Source organism: Bombyx mori, chromosome 2 (genome assembly GCF_030269925.1).
Source record: "Bombyx mori chromosome 2, ASM3026992v2".
In the NCBI taxonomy this organism is placed as follows: domain Eukaryota; kingdom Metazoa; phylum Arthropoda; class Insecta; order Lepidoptera; family Bombycidae; genus Bombyx; species Bombyx mori.
In genome coordinates this window covers 1,187,105-1,208,419 of record NC_085108.1, presented here as the reverse complement: position 1 = coordinate 1,208,419, position 21,315 = coordinate 1,187,105, and the positions used below count along the sequence as shown (strand labels likewise).

Here is a 21,315-nt window from a genome sequence, read left to right as displayed (position 1 = left end):
GCCTGTTCAATCTACGACCACTGGCGGTCCGCATGCTGCCACGTCCAGCGCCAGCTCCAGACGTGCCCTGGCGACCTCCAGGTAGCGGCCCTATACGTATATTTATTTCTTGATTCTCCATTTTTTATGGGTTCCCAGAGCCATGTTAGCCGCGCCAGTAACATTATATCGCGTGTCCGCCCCCCACGTGAGTCTGGTGTTCGACTCGGACGTATGGTTGGATTATAGGGGGCTTATTATTATTATTATTATTATTATTATTATTATTATTATTATTATTATTCGATTTTGACTACACCACGCTATTGTTTCGTCGTGGAAGTCACTCGTGAACATAGATAAAGTTCGTATTTCCCTCGCACTACTTGTGTCCTGATGCGGGATTCGAACCCCGGCACAGTCGCGTCGCTCGATACCAGTACACCGGGCGTCTTAACGATTAGACCACAGCAACTTCAGAACTTAAGTAACTTATCCTTGCCCTCTATATTTATCAACAAGGCCATCACTGTTTTAATTACTCATACGACTCGTGAAAGCTTTAGAGATGTACTAAAGTGTAATATTGTTTTTACCATCGCACCGCCCGCCACCGGAGTAGAGTTCATCCATACTACCTGGAGCCACTGCGGTCATCCACAGTGCGTTTCCAGAGATCTTTTTTGCCACGTACCATCCGGCTTTGGAATGAGCTCCCCTCCACGGTGCTTGTTTCCCGAGCGTTATGACATGTCCTGTTTCAAACGAGGCTTTTGGAGAGTATTAACTCTGTCCCTGGCGATACTGAAGTCCATGGGCGATGGTAACCATTCACCATCAGATGGGCCGTATGCTCGTCTGTCTACACGGGCGATAAAAAAAATAGAGGTGGACTTTCAGATAGCGTTTTTTTTTTGCAGAGTTTCAAGTCAAAACAGCTAGTTCGCAGTCAAGCGATCAGGGAATCTCAGTCTCCGCCCAGGACGGTGTCGCCGTCAGCGCGCCCAGACCACACCGAACACAGCAGCAACGTTATAAACGACGAGAGCGTTTACAAAAATAACGAGAGCGCTTACAAAAATAACGAGAGCGCTTACAAAAATAACGAGAGCGCTTACAAAAATAACGAAAGCGTTCACAAAAATAACGAAAGCGTTTACAAAAATAACGAAGGAGTTCATAAAAATAACGAAAGCGTTTACAAAAATAACGAATGCGTTTACAAAAATAACGAAGGAGTTCATAAAAATAACGAAATCGTTTACAAAAATAACGAAGGAGTTCATAAAAAGAACGAAAGCGTTTACAAAAATAACGAATGCGTTTACAAAAATAACGAAGGAGTTCATAAAAATAACGAAATCGTTTACAAAAATAACGATAACGAATACAATACTAACGTTATAACGGTAGATGAGAACGTTGCGCAGAGAACGGTCGACAATAAAACCGAAGTTAATTCTAGTCATAACGATAGATGTAGCGATGTTAATAAATATAGCATTAACGATTATAACGATTACAAAAAGAAGCAGCCCGTCGAGATACAGGTACGTGACTACAGCTTATAGTATTTTATTTATAACTAGATGATGGTTTTTTTTTTTTTTTGATAGCGCCATCTTGTGTGTATCTTTAAAGCGGTTAGTTGCCCTCAATTAAGAAAAATAGTATTATTATTCGCCAATAGATGTCGTGAAGAGTTGATTATTGAAAACGCGAATAAAATAACATTTTCTGAAAATAAATCGTAGCTAGATCGATTTATCGCCCCCGAAATCCCCTGTATACAACATTTTATGAAAATCGTTGGAGCCGTTTCCGAGATTCAGATTATATATATATATATATATATATAAGAATTGCTCGTTTAAAGGTATAAGATTAACATTAATAAATATATTACACTAGCATTACAAAATGCCGGATTCGTCATATTATGACCAGAGACTGGTACATTGTGGTCCTAAACACGTCATTACGGATCCTCCCGATCCATTAACGGTGCTTTTAGGCACCTCAAGCACCGGTCACCGTCCTCGCCGAACCCGTCGCTTGCGACGAAGGGCTCGACGAGTGAATTAACCCACAGACACACAGCCCACTGAGTTTCTCGCCGGATCTTCTCAGCGGGTCGCGTTTCCGATCCGGTGGTAGATTCTGCGAAGCACTGCTCTTGCTTGGGCCAGTGCTAGCAACACTCCGGCTTGAGCCCAGTGAGCTCACCTACTAGCTCTGTGAATTTAGAATAACCCCTCGAGGTTGCTAGAATAGGTAGGAGAAAAAAACGCAGCAGTACTTGTCTTGAGTGAATGATCTCTCGTCTCCTTATATGATGGTCCTGGATGCTGCGTCTTTCTTCTAGCCAAGTATTCCTGGCAGGCATAACATAAATAGCCATGCCACTTCGAAATGAACTACTCGTGTTTACAGCAACAAGTTTCCAAAACCTTCCGGTCGTATTGAGGGTCAAAGCGACAACGTCTCTCTATTAATTGGTGCACGTTGAGGTGGCTGTATCTCGAATCGTTTGGCAGATCACCTCCGGCGGCTGGGACCTAGAGTCGCACATGGAACAACGCCAGAGGACCAAACGCTGGCTCGGACAGAAGAACTTGTCGGAGTCCACGCGCGACCTCCTCTCTAACAGCCCTCGCGTGGCCTGCGTCTGCGGATCCTGCGCTGCTTGTCCTCAGTGCAGGTCGGTTGATGCCCATTCACCCGCAGAAACACTCTTTAATCATTCATTAAGCATGGTGCTGTCTCTGCCCAGGGGTCGCAGACGCAGACGCACGTGTCCCATCAAGCAGGACTCGGGGATCGTGTGCTCTGACGACTGCCCAGATTGCTTCGAACCAGACAATTCAGGTATACGCTGATTTTAACACACACACAGACACACATCCGCACATACACACGCACACAAACGCGCGCGCGCGCACACACACACACACACACACAAGTTAGGACATTGCGCTGTTTTCGTGTATGAAAGGAGAATTAAAATTCAGTTTCAACGAAGGCTTGTGGATGACGGATGGCTTGACCATTGAAAATAGGATTTGTAAATTTTTGGGAGTAGGACGTCTTGTGAGTTTGCACGAATGCGCACCATCATGCTGTTATATGAGAAAATGAGAAACTTGAAGCATCGACCTCATGTCTCAAGGGACGGGCGAACTCCAGTAACAGCTTCACTTTAGAAGGGTCGGCCCTCATCTATCTATGAAACAAGTATCGTGCACACCATCAGAATGTATTTTCAATTTTTTTTCAGTGCTCAACGAGGGTACTCGGAAATCTGCTTCGGTAGACACCGACGACCAAGCATACGTCTGCAAGTAAGTGACGCGGGCGGCGCCGCTGCTGCGGTCCAAGGGCACCTCACATCAAGGCATACGGATATTTAAAAAAATTTACCGAAACTGTATTTTGTGTTGACCCGCCCCGCCACTTATACCGTGAAGCAGTAATGCGTTTCGGTTTGAAGGGCGGGACAGCCGTTGTAACTATACTTGGGACCTTAAAAGGACCTAGTTTCAATAATATCTGTACTTACAATTGTAAAATCCTTATACGCGGCTCCTTCAAAGGCTTTCTCAATATTCGCGGATCTAATCGGTACATACATATTGATAAAAACGGATTCCAATATATAGGTATCCAACCGAATATCCTTCTAAATAGACCAATAAAAAAATAAAATAGACCTTATTACAACTATGCTTAAAGTATATTTTTATTTTGTCACGTACGGAACGTATCCCCTATAATATCATATACTAGCGGCCCGCTCCGGCTCCGCTCGGGTCTTTAACAAAAATTTCAACGATATTTGACGTTGTTTTATTTAAAAAAATAAAAGAACAGTTATTGCGGCATAACTATAACAGTTAGACATAATATGCTGTCGCGACACTTTTTGTAAATAATAATGTGTTCTACAAAGTAGTAGTACATTATTTTATTCTATCATCAATCATTTTCGCAGGGCACGCGATTTAAGAATATTTTAGGTAATTTTTTTTCACCTTGGATTACATTATAATTAGAGTTTTTCGGGAATAGTATAGCTTCCAAACACTGAAAGATTTTTTCTAAATGGTTCAGTGGCTTCGGAGCCTATTCAGTACAAACAAATCATTCCTCTTTATAATATTAGTATAGATTATACTAATATTATATCTATACTAATCTATACTAATATTATAAATTACCATTATTATGTAAATTACCATCGCGGAATAATTACGGAACATTATATACCCAGCGAATAAAGAGCTTTTACTGTTTTTTTGTAATAAGTGCAAAAGTTATCCTACTATCATATGACGTCACTTCATAACGCGACGTACCAGCTAATGATGACAATGTCATTACAGATGTCCAGAGCGCAAAGACTTCAAGTCAAAGAGCGCATCCTTGAGCAGAACCGATTCCGGTGAGTTTTTAACATAACTGTTTGAAAGTAGTTTGCTATTAATTTGGTGTCCATGATGGTATGCGGAAATATACGTTCGTCTCAAGTTTATGAGGGTATGCGGAAATATACGTTCGTCTCAAGTTTATGAGGGTATGCGGAAATATACGTTCGTCTCAAGTTTATGAGGGTATGCGGCAATATATGGTCTTCTCAAGTTTATGAGAGTATGCGGAAATAGAAGTTCGTCTCAAGTTTATGAGTGTATGCGGAAATATATGGTCTTCTCAACTTATGAGGGTATGCGGAACTACTACTAGCAAGGCATAACTAACCTTTATTAACCTAAAATTTAAGCAACAACTTACTAACAGACATTATTATTATTTTTATTATTTATTTATACATGCTACATTATCAACTTTTTTACTGATGGTAGTTATATTATCATGGTGTCTATTCCAAAGCAAATAACTCAAGTATCTTTCGTTGAGCTAGGCGGACCTCATTGAATCTGTCTCAATCGTTGAGACTGTCCAGGGAAACAAAAAATCCGTTTCGATTCCAGATGACAAAACAGAACCCAGCGGACCTGAGCTGGTGGACTTCATTAAGGAAACGCTGAACAAGAACCAAAAGGACCGCGCCACGCTACTGAAGATAGAGAAGGAGCTTCACGCTCTGGTGACAGACACGGGGTGAGCAAATATCTTTAAGTTAAAAATTTATAGAAAACAAAATGTGTGCAATTCACACGTGGTAGAAGTGAAACCTTCCAAAATTAAAATACAATTATCCTAAACGTCTTAAGTATATGTAAAATTTTGTCATTAGTAAATAATTGTAAGGTAGCGCCCTCTGTGAATTGATATTTTAATTTCACGTATAATCCTAAATTAAAATTCACTACAAGAGCTTTCATACACACGTTAGTATTAAAAAATCTCACAGATGGCGCTGTATTAAATAGTATGTATATTTCTGTCTCATTCTTTGCTGGCTTCATCCTACACATTTTTGTATTTGTGTCTCTTACCTGTCGTTTTTTCCGTTGCATCCGGTTTGAAATCACAACGATTCTAAAGAAGTTTTCACTTCAAAAAAACTAGCCGTACTCGTCCTCTTCGCTGGGTATTTAAAATTAACATTATTATTAGGGAGTCCAACACTCATATAAATATTAGCCTATTCAGTAAGTACATGTATTTTCTACATGGATACCAAGTTTCAAGTCAATCGGATGCATGGTTCAGTAGTTATAACGGAACATCCGTAAGAACCACTGTAGATTTATATATTAGTACTAGCTGACCTGGCAGACTTCGTAGTGCCTCAATCGATAAATAAAAGACAAAAGGAATCCGTCCGACGGGGGACACATCAAAGAAAAAACAAAATTGTTATTTTTATTTAAATCCGAGCATTTTCATGTTAATCTACCTTTTCAACCTTCTCTGGACTTCCACAAATAATTCAAGACCAAAATTAGCCAAATCGGTTCAGCCGTTCTCGAGTTTTATCGAGACTAACGAACAGCAATTCATTTTTATATATATAGAAGATAGATGAAGGGTGAAGTTGTTAGATCTTAAAAAAAAAATCTCTCAAATCTTATATCAATATTTTTGGTATTTTAACTATGTAAAGGTAGTGGAATTTCGGATCCTCCCGATTCATTAACGGTGCTTTTGCGACGAAGGGGATTTTTTATTTATATTATTTTTTATTTGGGAAACCAACAGTACAAAATAAACATGTAATATTGTAAAAAATAGCTAAAACAATAACCAAACCGGTTTCCGCCATCAAAATCACATATAAGTAGAGAGTGAACATAGGAAAATAACAAAAGAAATTTAGAAATTAAAGTTTGGCGTTCAAATTATACCATAGACACAGCCCACTGAGTTTCTCGCCGGATCTTCTCAGTGGGTTGCGATACGGTGGTAGATTCTGCGAAGCACTGCTCTTGCTAGGGGCAGTGTTAGTAAGTTAACGTCAAGTTATAACCCGTAAGCTCACTTTTTTTTCTTTTTTTTATTGCTTAGTTGGGTGGACGTGCTCATAGTCCACCTGGTGCTAAGTGGTTACTGGAGTCCATAGACATCCACTACGTAAATGCGCCACCCAAATCACTACAATAGGTAGGATAAAAAAAAGGTAGCAAAACTGCAGCTTGCGTTTGCAAAATGTAACTTAATGTGTCTATACTATCTATACTTCTTCTTCTTCTCTATATTATAAAGAGGAAAGATTTGATTGTTTGTTTGTATTGAATGGGCTCCGAAACTATTGAACCGATTTACAAAATTCTTTCACTGTTGGCAAGCTACACTATCCCCGGGTGACATAGGCTATATTTATAAAATTTTCTAAATAAATTAGGGATCCTTACTAAAACTCCAATAATGTAACCAAATGTGTAAAAAAAATACCTAAAATTCTTTACATTGCGTGCGCTACTGTCCAAGCGAAGCCGGGGCAGTCCGCTAGTAATAAATACAGTTATTAATAAACTTTATTGATTTGTCATTAAGCAGCGTGTACGTTTGTCCAGTCGGTGCATAGTTCGCTTTCCGGTGATGACGTCATACGGGCGGATGCTGGTGCACCGCTGCGCCGCCCTGTTCCAGCTCTCGCACAACCTCGACCACACCAGCAAGAACTCCGTGCTCGTCTCCAAGAGCGGTGAGTTGCGGGTCTCTGTAAATTAGGCTTTATACGTTTTTTTTTTATTGCTTAGATGGGTGGACGAGCTCACAGCCCACCTGGTGTTAAGTGGTCACTGGAGCCCATAGACATCTACGATGTAAATGCGCCACCCACCTTGAGATATAAGTTTTAAGATCTAAACGGCCGTCTGGTGTAGTGGTAAGTGACATGGTCACTACACAAGGGGGTCGCGGGTTCGAACCCCGCCAAGGGAAGATATTTGTATGATAAATATAAATGTCTTTCCAGGGTTATAGGTGTATATTAAATATATGTATGTGTATAATAAAAATATTATATTTATTTCCGTTATCTGGTACCTGTAACACAAGTTCTTTACGAACTTAGCACGGGACAAGTACAGTTACAACGGCTGCAAGGCCCTTCAAACCGAAACGTATTACTGCTTCACGGCAGAAACAGGCAGGGTGGTGATACCTACCCGCGCGGACTCACAAGAGGTCCTACCGCGTTCGAAGCCAATCCTTCTTTCTCTTCTTGGCCGTGAAGTAGGGGGATCGTCCGCTGATACTGAGTTCGATGTGCAACCTAACCCATGCATCAGCCCGCTGAGTTTCTCGCCGGATCTTAGCGTGTCGCGATTCCGATCCGGTGGTAGATTCATTCGCAAAGCAGCTGCTCTTGAGCTGTTAAGTCTCCTTCGCAGGCGCTCGGGTAGCTGTTAGCAAATCCCACCCCTCCTGGCTGAGCCTTTGCTCGCCCACCTGTCCTGGTGAAACTGGAAAGGCCCCAGGGCTACCAGTAATCCTTCAATCATAAAAAAAAAGATCTTTGCATATGTCTCATTCGTGGAATCTGTTTTTTAGTCAGGTGTGCCTCGCGGCTTTGCTTACGTTTAATATTATTTTTTTTAAATCATGAAACGCGACCTTTGTTCCATACGCCGGTATCACCAAGTACCATTTAACAGCGAATGAAATAGAGTAGAAAATTTCTGTTTATTATTTGTCTATTCATCGTTTTTTTTTATTCAATAATGACGAGTCTTAATATGAACAATATAATAAAGTATAATGCATATTAAAAAGATGTGTATCCCTTAATTTCACATGAGAAAGTAAATAAAATGAAAAATTCCATGCACCCAATCGAAAGTGAACCTTGAAGTTTCAGTCGTTATGGCAGTTTTTCGATTGTGCGACTAGCACTATATATGATAGAGTTGTATGAGATCCTATCGCAGGTACGAGCGGCGGGCGCGTCCCCTGCACCGCCTTCCGCGCCTGGTGCTCCGCCGTGTTCCCGCCCTCCTCGCCGCACGGACCGCACGGACCGCACGAGCCGCACGCGCCGCACGAACCGCACGCGCCGCACGCCAAGTACGTACAACCGCAAGGAAATTTTGAAGTGAAACTTCAAAATTTCCTTCTTTCTTTCAATTCTTTTAGAATCGTTGTGCTTTCAAGCTCGATGAAACGAATGAAACGAAAAAATAAGTCCATAGAGACACAAACACATAAATGTATAGGATTCAGCCGGCGAGGGAATGAGATAGAACACATTAGACGTTCTCTTCGTAGCATCCCCACCATTATCTACTGAACATTGTCCACATGTATGCTCCTGTGTAGTGGGATACTCAGTATATCTATATCTTATTTATAAGTTTCACTTCTACCGTGTGTGACTTGCACACACACACACTTTTTTATTTAATTTTTTTCCTACCTAAGTTATCATCTGTAATAAAATATCATTATATTTTATTTATTTATTAAGGTCTCAGTATAGTTACAACGGCCGCCGCACCCTTCAAACCGAAACGCATTACTGCTTCACGGCAGAAATAGGCAGGGTGGTGGTACCTACTCGCGCGGACTCACAAGAGGTCCTACCACCAGTAATTTGTACTTCCGTGAGAGATTTATATATGAGAGCATAAGTTCTAAGGTCTCAAGTATAGGTCTCACTTCATCACTTCATTAACGGTAGGTAGCGGCTTGGTTCAATTTTCTTGGTTCAATTTTTTTTTACAATGTACATAGTTTTTTTACAAGCATGAATGTGCTTTGAATTTTATTATTGTATAGCAGCTGTCCACGCGGATGCATCACCTCAGAGCGAAGTAACGCCGCATGAGTCATGTTTTTTCGTGCGTGCAGCCGGCTCGATCGAATTATAAGACGTTGTCACTTCAACAAAAATTCCACTCCATCCACCAGGTCGATCCTGAAGCGCGCCAGCCAGTCCCTGGACGAGGGGGGTGCGGGGCGGGCGGCGTCCCGGAGCAAGTCGCTGGAGCAACGCGAGCGGGAATACGAACGGGTACGCAGGAGGATATTCAGCTCTGTGAGTTGTCCAATAGCGCGCAAACCTCGCCCGGCGGAGCTCTGCCGCGAGTGACGTCACTTGGGGCCAAACGAACCGCCGTTGATGAATACGAACGAATTAAACTGTCATCTGTCCCGGGACAATCGGTTTTTTGAAGTGAAACTTCTTTAGAATCGTTGTGGTGTGATTTCAAACTCGATGAAACGAAAAAATGAAACGGAAATGAGATAGAACACATTCATTATACGTGAAGTCAAAATATCAATTCACAGAGGGCGCTACCTCATACGTTAGCGGGGCCAAACGAACCGGCATTGAATATGAACGAATTAAACTGTCATTTGTCCGGGGACAATCATTTGCGTCACCGTCACGCGGTCTTCGGGCCTACCGGTGAGACTACTAACTGTTCTCGAACGTAACTCGATTCGAATCCGTTCAATCATTTTCGATCGAACCCAAAACCATTTTTGCGATTTAATAACGCGTTTTCGTTTTTCCTTTTTTTTTGTTTACAAGTTCCGATGCGATTCATATACTTTACAAGTGCGTATACAGACATTTAAATATTGTGTTTATACTAACTGGGGGGGGGGGGGGGGGTTGACGATCCAAACATTGATCTATTTATTAATTACTAGCGGCCCGCCCCGGCTTCGCTTGGGTAGCAGCGCACGCGATGTAAAGAATTTTAGGTATTTTTTTACACATTGGGTTATATTATTGGAGTTTCAGTAAGGATCCCTAATTTTTTTTTAATTATAATAAATATAACCTATGTCACCCGGTAATAGCGTAGCTTTCCAACAGTGAAAGAATTTTTTAAATCGGTTCAGTAGTTTCGGAGCCTATTCAATACAAACAAACAAACAAATCTTTCCTCTTTATAATATTAGTATAGACAACGATTTTACTATTTCTTTTCGCGGAGACGTACATTGTAACTAGACCAAATTTGCATATATATTTTTTTTAGTTTTATACAAAATTTTAATAACGAGACAAATTACAAAATACTCGAATACACGACAAACGAATCTATACCTTGGGGTGTTAGTGATTACGGTCGAGTTTCGATGGTAAGGGGAGCTACTAGTGAAAATGAATGAACGTATTGAACAGCCCCTGTGCTGATAGGGGTGAGGGGTGGGGGGGAGCGATGCTCGAGGACGGCCTCGTCTGACGTCACCGCCACCGTGTGACGTCACGAGAAGGACACGACGCCATATTCAAAATACATTAGATCCGAGTGATGTTTCCGCAGGACAACTGTGCGCAGGACGAAGCCGCGTGGCCCTGGAACGCTGGTCCCATCAAGGTACTGACTCCTGAATCCGGCAGGAAGCAACTCCTCAAGGTAAGCCATTAGAAGCTATGCCGTATTGCTGCCATCCATAGACTGTCGAATCATGGTATTTCCATTGGACTCCATATATTTAAAGTATCTTTTTTTTATTTTTTTTTATTGCTTAGGTGGGTGGACGAGCTCACAGCCCACCTGGTGTTAAGTGGTTACTGGAGCCCATGGACATCTCCAACGTAAATGCGCCACCCACCTTGAGATATAAGTGCTAAGATCTCAGTATGGTTACAACGGCTGCCCCGCCCTTCGAACCGAAACGCATTACTGCTTCACGGGAGAAATAGGCAGGGTGGTGGTACCTACCCGCACGGACTCACAAGAGGTCCTACCAACAGTAAAAATATATTCTTCTCTATATTCTCTATAAGTGTGGGAAATTTCATACTCCTGTGTCCGCGCAATTTCCTTATAAAGGAGTACAAAGTTTTTGCTTCACGTATTAATATATAGTATAACGTACAGGTGCAGTCGCTGGAGAGCTCCTCGTCCGGCGGCCCGTCGTGGCGGAGTCGCGGCGCCGTGTCCAAGAGCCACAGCTTCAGCGGAGCCCCGCTGCACCAGCACAGGATACTCAGCAGGCAAGGTCAGCTGCCCCATCACCAGGCGAACGAAGGGGACCCTAACCAGAAGCGACCTTGTCTTTAGTGTCAGATGTTCTGAAGGCTCTAAGTCGGTTGTAGAGCAGGACGGCCTTTACACGATCGAGACTGACCTCATGCCTCAAAAGTAAATTTCCGTAGGCAGCGGCTTAGCTCTGCCCCTGGTATTGCTGATGTCCATGGGCGACGATAACCACTCACCATCAGGTGGGCCGCATGCTCGTCTGCCTACAAGGGCAATAAAAAAAAAGTCGGAGCGCGAACTCGTAACCCAGCAACTAATATTAGACAAGATAGTAGCCAAGATGACCGTACTATATAATGTGCGCGGAAGTGCTAGTCACCTCCTGAGGTATGTGAGGGGCAGGGCGGGCGAGGTAGACAAACGTCAAGCTAACTCAGTCTCTCGGGAACATATAAATGTTTGTTGGTCTGAAAAAATATCGATTTTCATACCTTATCGATACTTGGAATTTTATATCGATACATCGACGTATCGAAGTATAAAGGTGGTTTTCCAATTACAGAGCATAATGCGACTCAGTGACGCACAATGCCGAATTATGCTGAAGCTTAGTTGAGCATTATGCCGCATAATGCGCTCTTGTGCTGTAATTGGAAAAGTACCAAAATATCGTTCAAAAATATCGATACATTGAAAAAATAATATCGATATTTCGATGTATCGATATTTTTTCAACAAGCCTAGTCTGCCGTCGACCACCGCGGCGGTCACACGATTCACTTGTTCTTGCCAGTTTGTTCCAAACATACACGAGATAAAATATCCTAAGACGGGTCCACTAATTACACGATCAATGTCAAATGTAATACAATGTGCACAGTTTTTTTTTTCTCGAGACCGTAATGAGAATTGTAGCTGAAGGATATTCGAACCGGAAAAACCAAAATTTACTTCTCCGCGTAAACCTAAAGAAATAAAAAAGAGAATCCATATTGATGATTTCGACATGGGGGTGTTACGAAGGAAAATTCATCAGTTTTTGTTGATAAAAAAATCAAAATAAATAAATAAATATATATTTTTTAAATGTACTATAACGGTGATAGCCTTTTTTTTTATTTTCTTATCAAGAAAAGTAAATTTGCTTATAAGATTATTTTGTATCGTAAATAATTAAATATAATGAACACTTTTGAATATGCATTTTTTGTATAACCAAGAAATAGAAAAATACAATATTACAATTAGGTGCCCATTACATTAATTCTCACATGTTATTCTGAGATTTATCTGCACTTAAATATAATATCGTATGCGTCTTGTCAATCGCGCCCTCCCCCGTCTCACCCCGCCACATACCTCAGGCGGTGACTAGTGCTTCCGCGCACACTATACCAGACGAGAGAGAAACATTGCTTACTTTAATATTACTAAAGATTCCTTCGTCCTCACCAGGGGACCTGGCCTCCAGCAGCTGGCGCCTGTCTCCGTCGAGCTCCGGATACAAGACCCTGAGTTTGAGGAGTACAGATTCCGTGACTCCCTCCCCGACTGGTAAATAAACTGTATGATGTAAGTAGGTCGGCTCGGTGATGGCGATATCTGTGGGCTTGCCGTGGCCACGTCAACATACTGCTTACGACCACGTGGGACATGCGTTCCGTTAGATCGCAGACTAATGGTAGGACCTGTTGTGAGTCCGCGCGGGTAGGTACCACCACCCCGCCTATTTCTGTCGTGAAGCAGTAATGCGTTTCGGTTTGACGGGTGGGGCAGCCGTTGTAACTATACTGAGACCTTAGAACCTATATCTCGAGGTGGGTGGCGCATTTACGTTGTAGATGTCTATGGGCTTCAGTAACCACTTAACACCAGGTGGGCTGTGAGCTCGTCCACCCATCTAGGCAATTAAAAAAAAAGCCGGGATTCGTGTATCTTCCTTCTCACTCTAAAGCCAGTATTCATGTATCTTCCTTCTCACTCTAAAGGCGGTGCCAGTCCGGAACCAGCCCCGGTCCCGGGTCCACCGCCGGGTCCCGCCCCCGGGACCCTGGCGGCGAGCATGCCGGGGACCATACCCGGGACCGAGGTGCTGTGGGCCGTCACGGACATGTCCGCCGTGCCGCCCGGGGCGATCGTGATACATCCCCAGGTGAAGTTTTTTATATGAACATTCTATCTCTTTCAAACAATTCTTCATATGCTTTACCTAAACTCTGGAACTATATTGCACGTGCCTTCATCAAGGCTAATAAGACGAGATTCGCCATAGATGATACACGACTAGCCACATATGACGTCACGCGCTGTGATGTACACTGAATAAGTGAAATAACCAAAAACTTCATGACACACGCAATGATCGCATCGTGTAATATAATTTTTTGAAATGAAACTTCTTAAGGCGCGTTTTGAGAGTAAAATTTAACTCGCGGCAGATTCGTTACGGCTAGAGAGAAAAGATGCAATTTAGGACAAGCGAGAGTGAGAGAATAGATAGAGCGTCTCGCGAACCACTCGACTGTGGAGATAGAGAAAGGCAAAGTGAACTAGGTCGTTTCTCTTGTATACAGTATTCCCTATTAAAAGAAAAATTTGATATAAAAAAAGATTAAAAACGAAGAAAATTACAATACTACTGTGGCGGGTAGCCATCATACAACGCAAGATAATTGACAGATGCCTGAATCTCGCTTACGACATTTTCAAGATAAAGCGCATATATACAAGTTCCGAACAACAACATTCGGACCGTCGGTCTACCGAGCAATATCACCCGCTCGGTGGAAGATCTTCCCTTTCGTCGTTCAGCATTCCCCAAACTACACACCGCAAAAGAAGTTTCACTTCTGCCACGAGCACCAAGTTGCACGACCAATGTTTTTTTTTTGTAAGCATAAATAAATAATTATCCTTTCAGACCGGACGTCCTCTCACGAATTCAGACGGCAGCATCTACCACTTCGATCCGGCGAATCCGCCCATCGTATACGATCCCAGCGCCTACATACAGGACGGACACGCGGTAAGCGAGCCCCTCGCCGCTGTCACAGGGTCCGAGCCGCATCGGACGGACTATACTGTGTTACGCGCTGGAGTTAGGGATAAATAAAACTTCCATCGAAGTACAAATATAAACTTAGAACACTTACAGAGCACCTTACAATTATTTTATTGCTTAGATAGGTGAACGAACTCACAGAACACCTGGTGTTAAATGGTAACTGGGGTCCATAGAACGTAAATGCGCTACCCACCTTGAAATGTGAATTCTCAGAATTCTCAAGTATAGTTATAACGGCTGCCCCACCCTTCAAACCGAAACGCATTACTGCTTCACGGCAGAAATAAGCAGGGCGGTGGTATCTACCCGCGCGGACTCACAAGGCGTCCTAATAGTACCAGTAATTACGTAAATTATAATTTTGCGGGTTTGATCTTTATTACACGATGTTATTCCTTCACCGTGGACGTAATTCGCTTCAGATGATCCGTTCGCTATTTCGCTTCGAGTAGTTCGTGTCATCTCTGCAACGCCTTTATAGTCGATACGACATACCTAGAATTATCGAGAAAATTCCTTACAAGTCGAGTATTTTCGATATGCGTTTCCGCTATTTGACAATAGATGGCGTTGTACTTTGCGAGCGTTCTTTCTTTTGATGTTCGTTTCGGCTATTCAACGATAGATGGCGTTGTTCTTGCCGGCGTAACAATACGTTATAAAGCGTCTCTGGTCTGTTTGTCTCGCAGGACCCGCCCCAGGATGACGCGTCCGAGAGGAGACGCGGCAGACTTGAGAAGCAGCACTCGTTCATTGACCACGGTAAGTGTGATAGAACATAGTAACTGAATGTCGGAACACCCTTCACCGGCGCTTCCGTGGGGTCGCACACTGAGAAGGATGGGCGAAACTGGTGGTAGGACCTCTCGTGAGTCCGCACGGGTAGGTACCACACCCCTGCCTAATTCTGCCGTGAAGCAGTAATGCGTTTCGGTTTGAAGGGTGGGGCAGCCGTTGTGACTATACTGAGATCTTTTAACTTATATCTCAAGGTGGGTGGCGCATTTACCTTGTAGATGTCTATGGGCTCCAGTAACCATTTAACACCAGGCGGGCTGTGAGCTCGGCCACCCATCTAAGTAATAAAAAAAAGATACTGCGGGACCACTAGTTTTTTTAATATAAATGGGTGGATGAGCTAACGGCCCGTCTGATGTCAAGTCAAATCATAGCCTTTTGAAACTTGATTATATATAGAAAAATGAATTGCTGTTCGTTAGTCTCGCTAAAACTCAGAACGGCTGAACCGATTTGACTAATTTTGGTCTTGAATTATTTGTGGAAGCCTAGAGAAGATTTAAAAGGTAGATAAATATGAAAATGCTCGGAATTAAATAAAGATAACAATTTTGTTTTTCCTTTGATGTGTCACCCGTCGGACGGATACCTTTTGTTTGTTTTAAGTTTATTTTATACAAAAGTTTAGGTCTTTTATTTATCGATTGAGGCGCTACGAAGTGTGCCGGGTCAGCTAGTTTTTTTATAGAAATTAAAAATTCTGATTTTGCTTTACAGAATGTGAGTGTCAGCCGTCGGAGGACGGTCGGAAGTGCTACTGCGATTGGAAGCGTCAGGAGCCTTACCAGCAGAGGACCACCGCGGATAAGGTACGTCGCCGGAACTGACACTGCAGCTAACGATCGCTCCACCGTGCTTACTGCCCTAAAGGAGTCCGCACGGGAACCGCCCTCCTGTCCATTCCTACCGCGAGACAGTCAAGCGTTGTGGATACTATTGTGGGATAAAGTATTTGTATCATTGAAGTCGTCGTTGGCTAAAGGATAAGACGTCCGGTGCATTCGTGTTGAAGCGATGCACCGGTGTTCGAGTCCCGCAGGCGGGTACCAATTTCTCTAATGAAATACGTACTCAACCAATGTTCACGATTGACTTCCACGGTGAAGGAATAACATCGTGTAATAAAAATCAAACCCGAAAAATTATAATTTGCGTAATAACTGGTAATAGTGGCAGTGGAAGCAGTAATGCGTTTCGGTTTGAAGGGCGGAGCAGCCGTTGTAACTATACTGAGACCTTAGAACTTATATCTCAAGGTGGATGGCGCATTTACGTTGTAGATGTCTACGGGCTCCAGTAACCACTTAACACCGGGTGGGCTGAGAGCTCGTCCTCTGGGGAGGAACTAAAGTTGAACAAGGACTCACATTAAACACGTTTATTTTCAGGAAACGAACACAAAGCAGCAGACACCGGTCAAAACTCGCCAGGAGAGCGCCAACGACCGCGTCCACGAGCCGGCCAATCAGAATGCAGCGTACGAAGCGTCGACCAATCAGAAGGCGCCCGAACATCAGCACGCGCACCAGCCGACCAATCATAGACAAGCGTACGAACACCAGTCGAACGAACACGACGGACAGAGGAGCTACGAAGCGAGAGGTATATATTTAAGACTAGCTTTTGCCCGCGACTCCGGACCGGCGTCAAGAGCGATGACAGCTGTCAAATTACAGGGTTGTCACTTACATGTACGAACGAAAAATTCCACAAAATTAATATAAAGTCCACTTTTTTTCCTATGCCTTGAGAGGCTACTTCAGCTTCACCCTTACGTGTAGGTGAGCTCATGGGGCTCAAACCGGAATGTTGCTAACACTGGCCCTAGCAAGAGTCGTGCTTCGCAGAATCTACCACCGGATCGAAAACGCAACCCACTGAAAAGATCCAATGAGAAACTCAGTGGGCTGTGTCTGAGGGTTAATTTACTCGTCGAGCCCTTCGTCGCAAGCGATGGGTTCGACGAGGACGATGACCGGTGCTTGAGGTACCTAAAAGCGCCGTTAGTGGATCGGGAGGGTCCGCAATGTCGTGTACTTTTATTGGGAATGAACTCCCTTATCAACTAACAAGCAGTTAATTGAGTTTTTTTTTTAATTTTATTTATTACAGATTCGTTCGCCAATCAGCGTTCGCTGTCGGAAGTGAAGCCATCGAACTTGACCAATCAGGACAGCTTAGAGATGTCGCAGCAGCAGCACTACCCGCCCGGCTTCAGGAGCGAGGAGGTGCCCTGTCATTTTTACACGCTTTATATTAGCTTCACTTGTATGTATGTTTGTATGTTTGTAACTGACTCCTTTAGACGCGATTTTGACCCACTTTAAACGGCCAGATTTCATTCAAACTTTGTAGATTTATCGAGGACCGATGATAATGTATAATATAATACACTAATTTGATAAGATTATTCTATTATTCAATTTGCAAAATAAGATTTTTGCCAGTTTATATAAATTTTTATCTATAGCCGATAAGGCAGGAATTGATGTTAAAGTACTTAATAGTTTTAAAAATATGCTTTTATAGAAAATTTAACTAAAAAATTAAAAATAAATAATAGTTTAAAAAACTAAAAAACACGCTTTATATAAAATTCATATTATAATAAATTTTAATAAATTTAAATTGAAAATAGTGTAAAATATATTTTATTTAAAAAAAAGGCGTAGGGTGCTTTTTAAGATATTATTGAAATAACAATTCTTCTACTCATATCTATCAGAAAAATATTTATAACTAATAACACCATGCACCTATAATATATATAATATTATTTAATATTTCTAACATTTTGCTAATATTATAAACGAACATAGGCTTTGAGTCGTTGAGGTCTTCATCATGACACGTATTTTCAAGACGTCCTTGTAATTTGATGATGACATCTGCAGCATCAGAAGCGGTTACTGACTTAAATATACGTAATCCTTAACCAACTAAACTTATTTTACTCCGTTGAATTTTGTTTTCACAATTAAATCATAATTTAATTTTTAATGAGTACAATATAATCTCAACGGATAATGACTACTAGATCAATAGTAGAGAACAGCCAACGTCTTCGCCCTCCGGAGGGCGCCTTGGGAGGGCGTGCCTGCCGCGTCAGTATAGGGCTTCGACATAGAGAGGATGCATCTAATTATGCAATAATTGTCTCACTTCGGCCCTCTATTCTGACCACAATCACTTTGATAATATAAAAAAAGTCTGATTGTTAATTTTGTTCACAATAAAAGTGTGCCCCTTTAATTTGTAAATTTAATTTAATTTTAAACTTGTTTATGATGTTATACCATTAATAAAGCAGTTTTTTTGGTATTTTTTATCAGCGTGAGGTCGTGGCCTCAACTATATAACGTCTCAACCGCTCCGTGACCACATATGACGTCATGCCATTGATAAAACAGTTTTTTTATAAGCGTGAGGTCGTAGCCTCAACTGTGTAACGTCCCAACCGTCCGTGACCACGTATGACGTCATACCATTGATAAAGCAGTTTTTTTATCAGCGTCAGGTCGTAGCCTCAACTATGTAACGTCTCAACCGTCCGTGACCACATATGACGTCACACCATTAATAAAGCAGTTTTTTTTCTTTTCCATTTCAGATAGCTTCCCCCTCTCAACCCATGAACCAGTATTGTCAACAAGACTACAACATGCAGCAGATGGCGCAACAGAAGGCTGTCCCCGTTGAACCGAATATCAGTAAGTCGTATAAATATGGTTTTAAACGCGCCGAACAATATGCTCACTGCACCGATGGCTTTATTATATGTGGGTGTAAAAAATACATGTGTGCAATTCACACGTGGTAGAAGTGAAACCTTCAAAAATTGAAATACAATTGAGTCGTCTATTATCAAAGGTGGCAATCTGTGCATTTGGACAAAAAAATGTTATTGATATGTCAATACAGATTGATTTGAATATAATCTTCTCCTTCAAAGGATACGGTTCAAAACCTGCATTAAATAAAGGTTAATACTTAACCTGTTATTTATCTAAGATGTCGTTCCGAAGAGTTTTGTGACTGCCAATGGAATACAAAGTCAATAATTCGTTTTTCTGATTTACCGATAATTGTCCAAAAGTCACATTCCCGGCTTTGATAATAGTCGACTCAATTATCCTAAATGTCTAAGTATATGTAACATTTTGTCGTTAGTAAATAATTGTAAATCATCTTTTATAGTATGAGGTAGCGCCCTCTGTGAATTGATATTTTAACTTCACGTATAATCCTAAATTAAAATTCGCTACAAGAGGTTTCATACACACGTTAGTATTAAAACATCTCACAGATGGCGCTGTATTAAAAAACACTACATTAAAAACGTCTAATGTGTTCTATCTCGTTCTCTCGGCGGCTGAATCCTATACATTTATGTGTTTGTGTCTCTATGGACTTATTTTTTCGTTTCATCGAGTTTGAAATCGCGACGTTTCTAAAGAAGTTTCACTTCAATAGCCTTCTCGCCCAGAGCAGTTTTGAAGACCCGCTCGGGTAGGTACCACTACCCTACTTCTGCTACGAAACAGTACCCGGCTTGAAGGGTGGGGCACACGCACGACGCTTACAACTCGCGCCGCAGGTGAAACAAGTCTTCCGTCTCGTTCTGTCGCACGCTAAACCTTATAGTGGCATATGTTGATCTTCTTTTTATTTATTGCTTAGATGGTTAGACGAGCTCACAGCCCACCTGGTGTTAAGTGGTTACTGGAGCCCATAGACATCTATAACGTAAATGCTCCACCCACCTTGAGATATAAGTTCTAAGATCTCAGTATAGTTACAACGGCTGCCCCACCCTTCAAACCGAAACGAATTACTGCTTCACGACAGTAACAGGCAAGGCGGTGGTACCCACCCGCGCGGACTCACAAGAGGTCCTAGCATCAGTGATTACGTAAATTACAATTTTGCGGATTTAATTTTTATTACACGATGTTATTCCTTCACTGCGAAAGTCAACCTACGTGGTAGTAACCTAATGTGGAAGTCACCTTATAGTGGTATATGTCGGTCTCTTTCTACAGTGGGCTTGTATCCGCAGGGTCGCTGCCCGCGCGCGGCGTGCTGTACCCGGCGCAGCTGCAGGGCTGTCCCTACGTCGCGCAGTGCAGGATGGTGAGTGCGGGGCCCTCCCCCCAACCCCCCGCTGTGCTAAGGGTCATTCACCTTGATATTTGTTACTATACCAGGAGCAGCCCATGCCGCCGGTGTACCAGCCGGCGCTCCCGCAGACTGACGAGCAGAAGCACCTGGCGGCTTCCCCACACAATCCAGAGAACACCTTCAGGATCGGTGAGTGTGCTGGTGGATCTTGATTGGGAGTGCCCACTTGAGATATTAGATCAAAGACCCAATAGGTTTGTGTGAGGGCTTGGATTACAATAATGAAAAGCACGCAATGTAACACGAGCTGTGCCTCCGCGTGTCACAGGAGCCCATGGACCCCCCCCCCCCCCCCACCTCCTATCTAACAGTATATAATAATAAAAGTATTTCCGTTGTTTCAGACCCTAGTTATCCGTACGGGGCGGAGTACCCGGGCGCCGCGTGCGGGGCCTGCGTCGAACCCACTGGCATACAGCACGCGCACAGGAGGTAACCTATTATAAAGCAACGCGTAAACGCGGGTAGGTACCACCACCCCGCCTATTTCTGCCGCGAAGCAGTAATGCGTTCCGGCTTGAAGGGCGGGGCAGCCGTTGTAACTATACTGAGACTTTAGAACTTATATCTCGAGATGGGTGGCGCACTTACGTTGTAGATGTCTATGGGCTCCAGTAACCACTTAACACCGAGTGGGCTGTGAGCGCGGCCACACATCTAAGTAATAATTTTTTTTTTTACATATGTGTGTGTGTGCGTATGTGTGTATGTATATACAAGACGATATGTGTAAGAGGGGAGTGAGCGAAGGAATGGTATATGGTAGAGGAGTATGGAAGAAGAAAGCATGTTGCGCCGACCCCAGGTGACTGGGAGAAGGGCAGGATAATGATGATGATGATACACACAAGATATTTAGGCAACTATTTAGTTGTTATAATTTTTCTGTATGCACCCGTTTGTGAATTGCAATCCAGATTGTTATATTGAATATTTAAACTT

The 21,315-nt window shown here is 42.6% G+C and overlaps 1 protein-coding gene across 2 annotated transcripts in view; it reads left to right on the top strand.

The window, feature by feature from the left end:
- Positions 1–21,315, top strand: part of LOC101745325 (R3H domain-containing protein 2) — a 71,882-nt gene that overhangs the window by 42,269 nt on the left and 8,298 nt on the right. The window contains exons 4-25 of one of the 2 annotated variants that reach the window (XM_012689408.4): positions 900–1,529; positions 2,517–2,680; positions 2,753–2,847; positions 3,257–3,320; positions 4,362–4,420; positions 4,968–5,097; positions 6,957–7,087; positions 8,316–8,451; positions 9,295–9,397; positions 10,668–10,760; positions 11,229–11,349; positions 12,786–12,884; positions 13,319–13,482; positions 14,251–14,355; positions 15,084–15,156; positions 15,910–16,001; positions 16,581–16,794; positions 17,305–17,420; positions 18,803–18,902; positions 20,252–20,325; positions 20,400–20,502; positions 20,718–20,805. In XM_012689408.4, the coding sequence (XP_012544862.2) occupies positions 900–1,529; positions 2,517–2,680; positions 2,753–2,847; positions 3,257–3,320; positions 4,362–4,420; positions 4,968–5,097; positions 6,957–7,087; positions 8,316–8,451; positions 9,295–9,397; positions 10,668–10,760; positions 11,229–11,349; positions 12,786–12,884; positions 13,319–13,482; positions 14,251–14,355; positions 15,084–15,156; positions 15,910–16,001; positions 16,581–16,794; positions 17,305–17,420; positions 18,803–18,902; positions 20,252–20,325; positions 20,400–20,502; positions 20,718–20,805 (2,954 nt within the window). Of the gene's footprint in view, positions 1–899; positions 1,530–2,516; positions 2,681–2,752; positions 2,848–3,256; positions 3,321–4,361; positions 4,421–4,967; positions 5,098–6,956; positions 7,088–8,315; positions 8,452–9,294; positions 9,422–10,667; positions 10,761–11,228; positions 11,350–12,785; positions 12,885–13,318; positions 13,483–14,250; positions 14,356–15,083; positions 15,157–15,909; positions 16,002–16,580; positions 16,795–17,304; positions 17,421–18,802; positions 18,903–20,251; positions 20,326–20,399; positions 20,503–20,717; positions 20,806–21,315 lie in introns of both variants that reach the window. The other variant, XM_012689407.4, reaches the window with a different exon arrangement.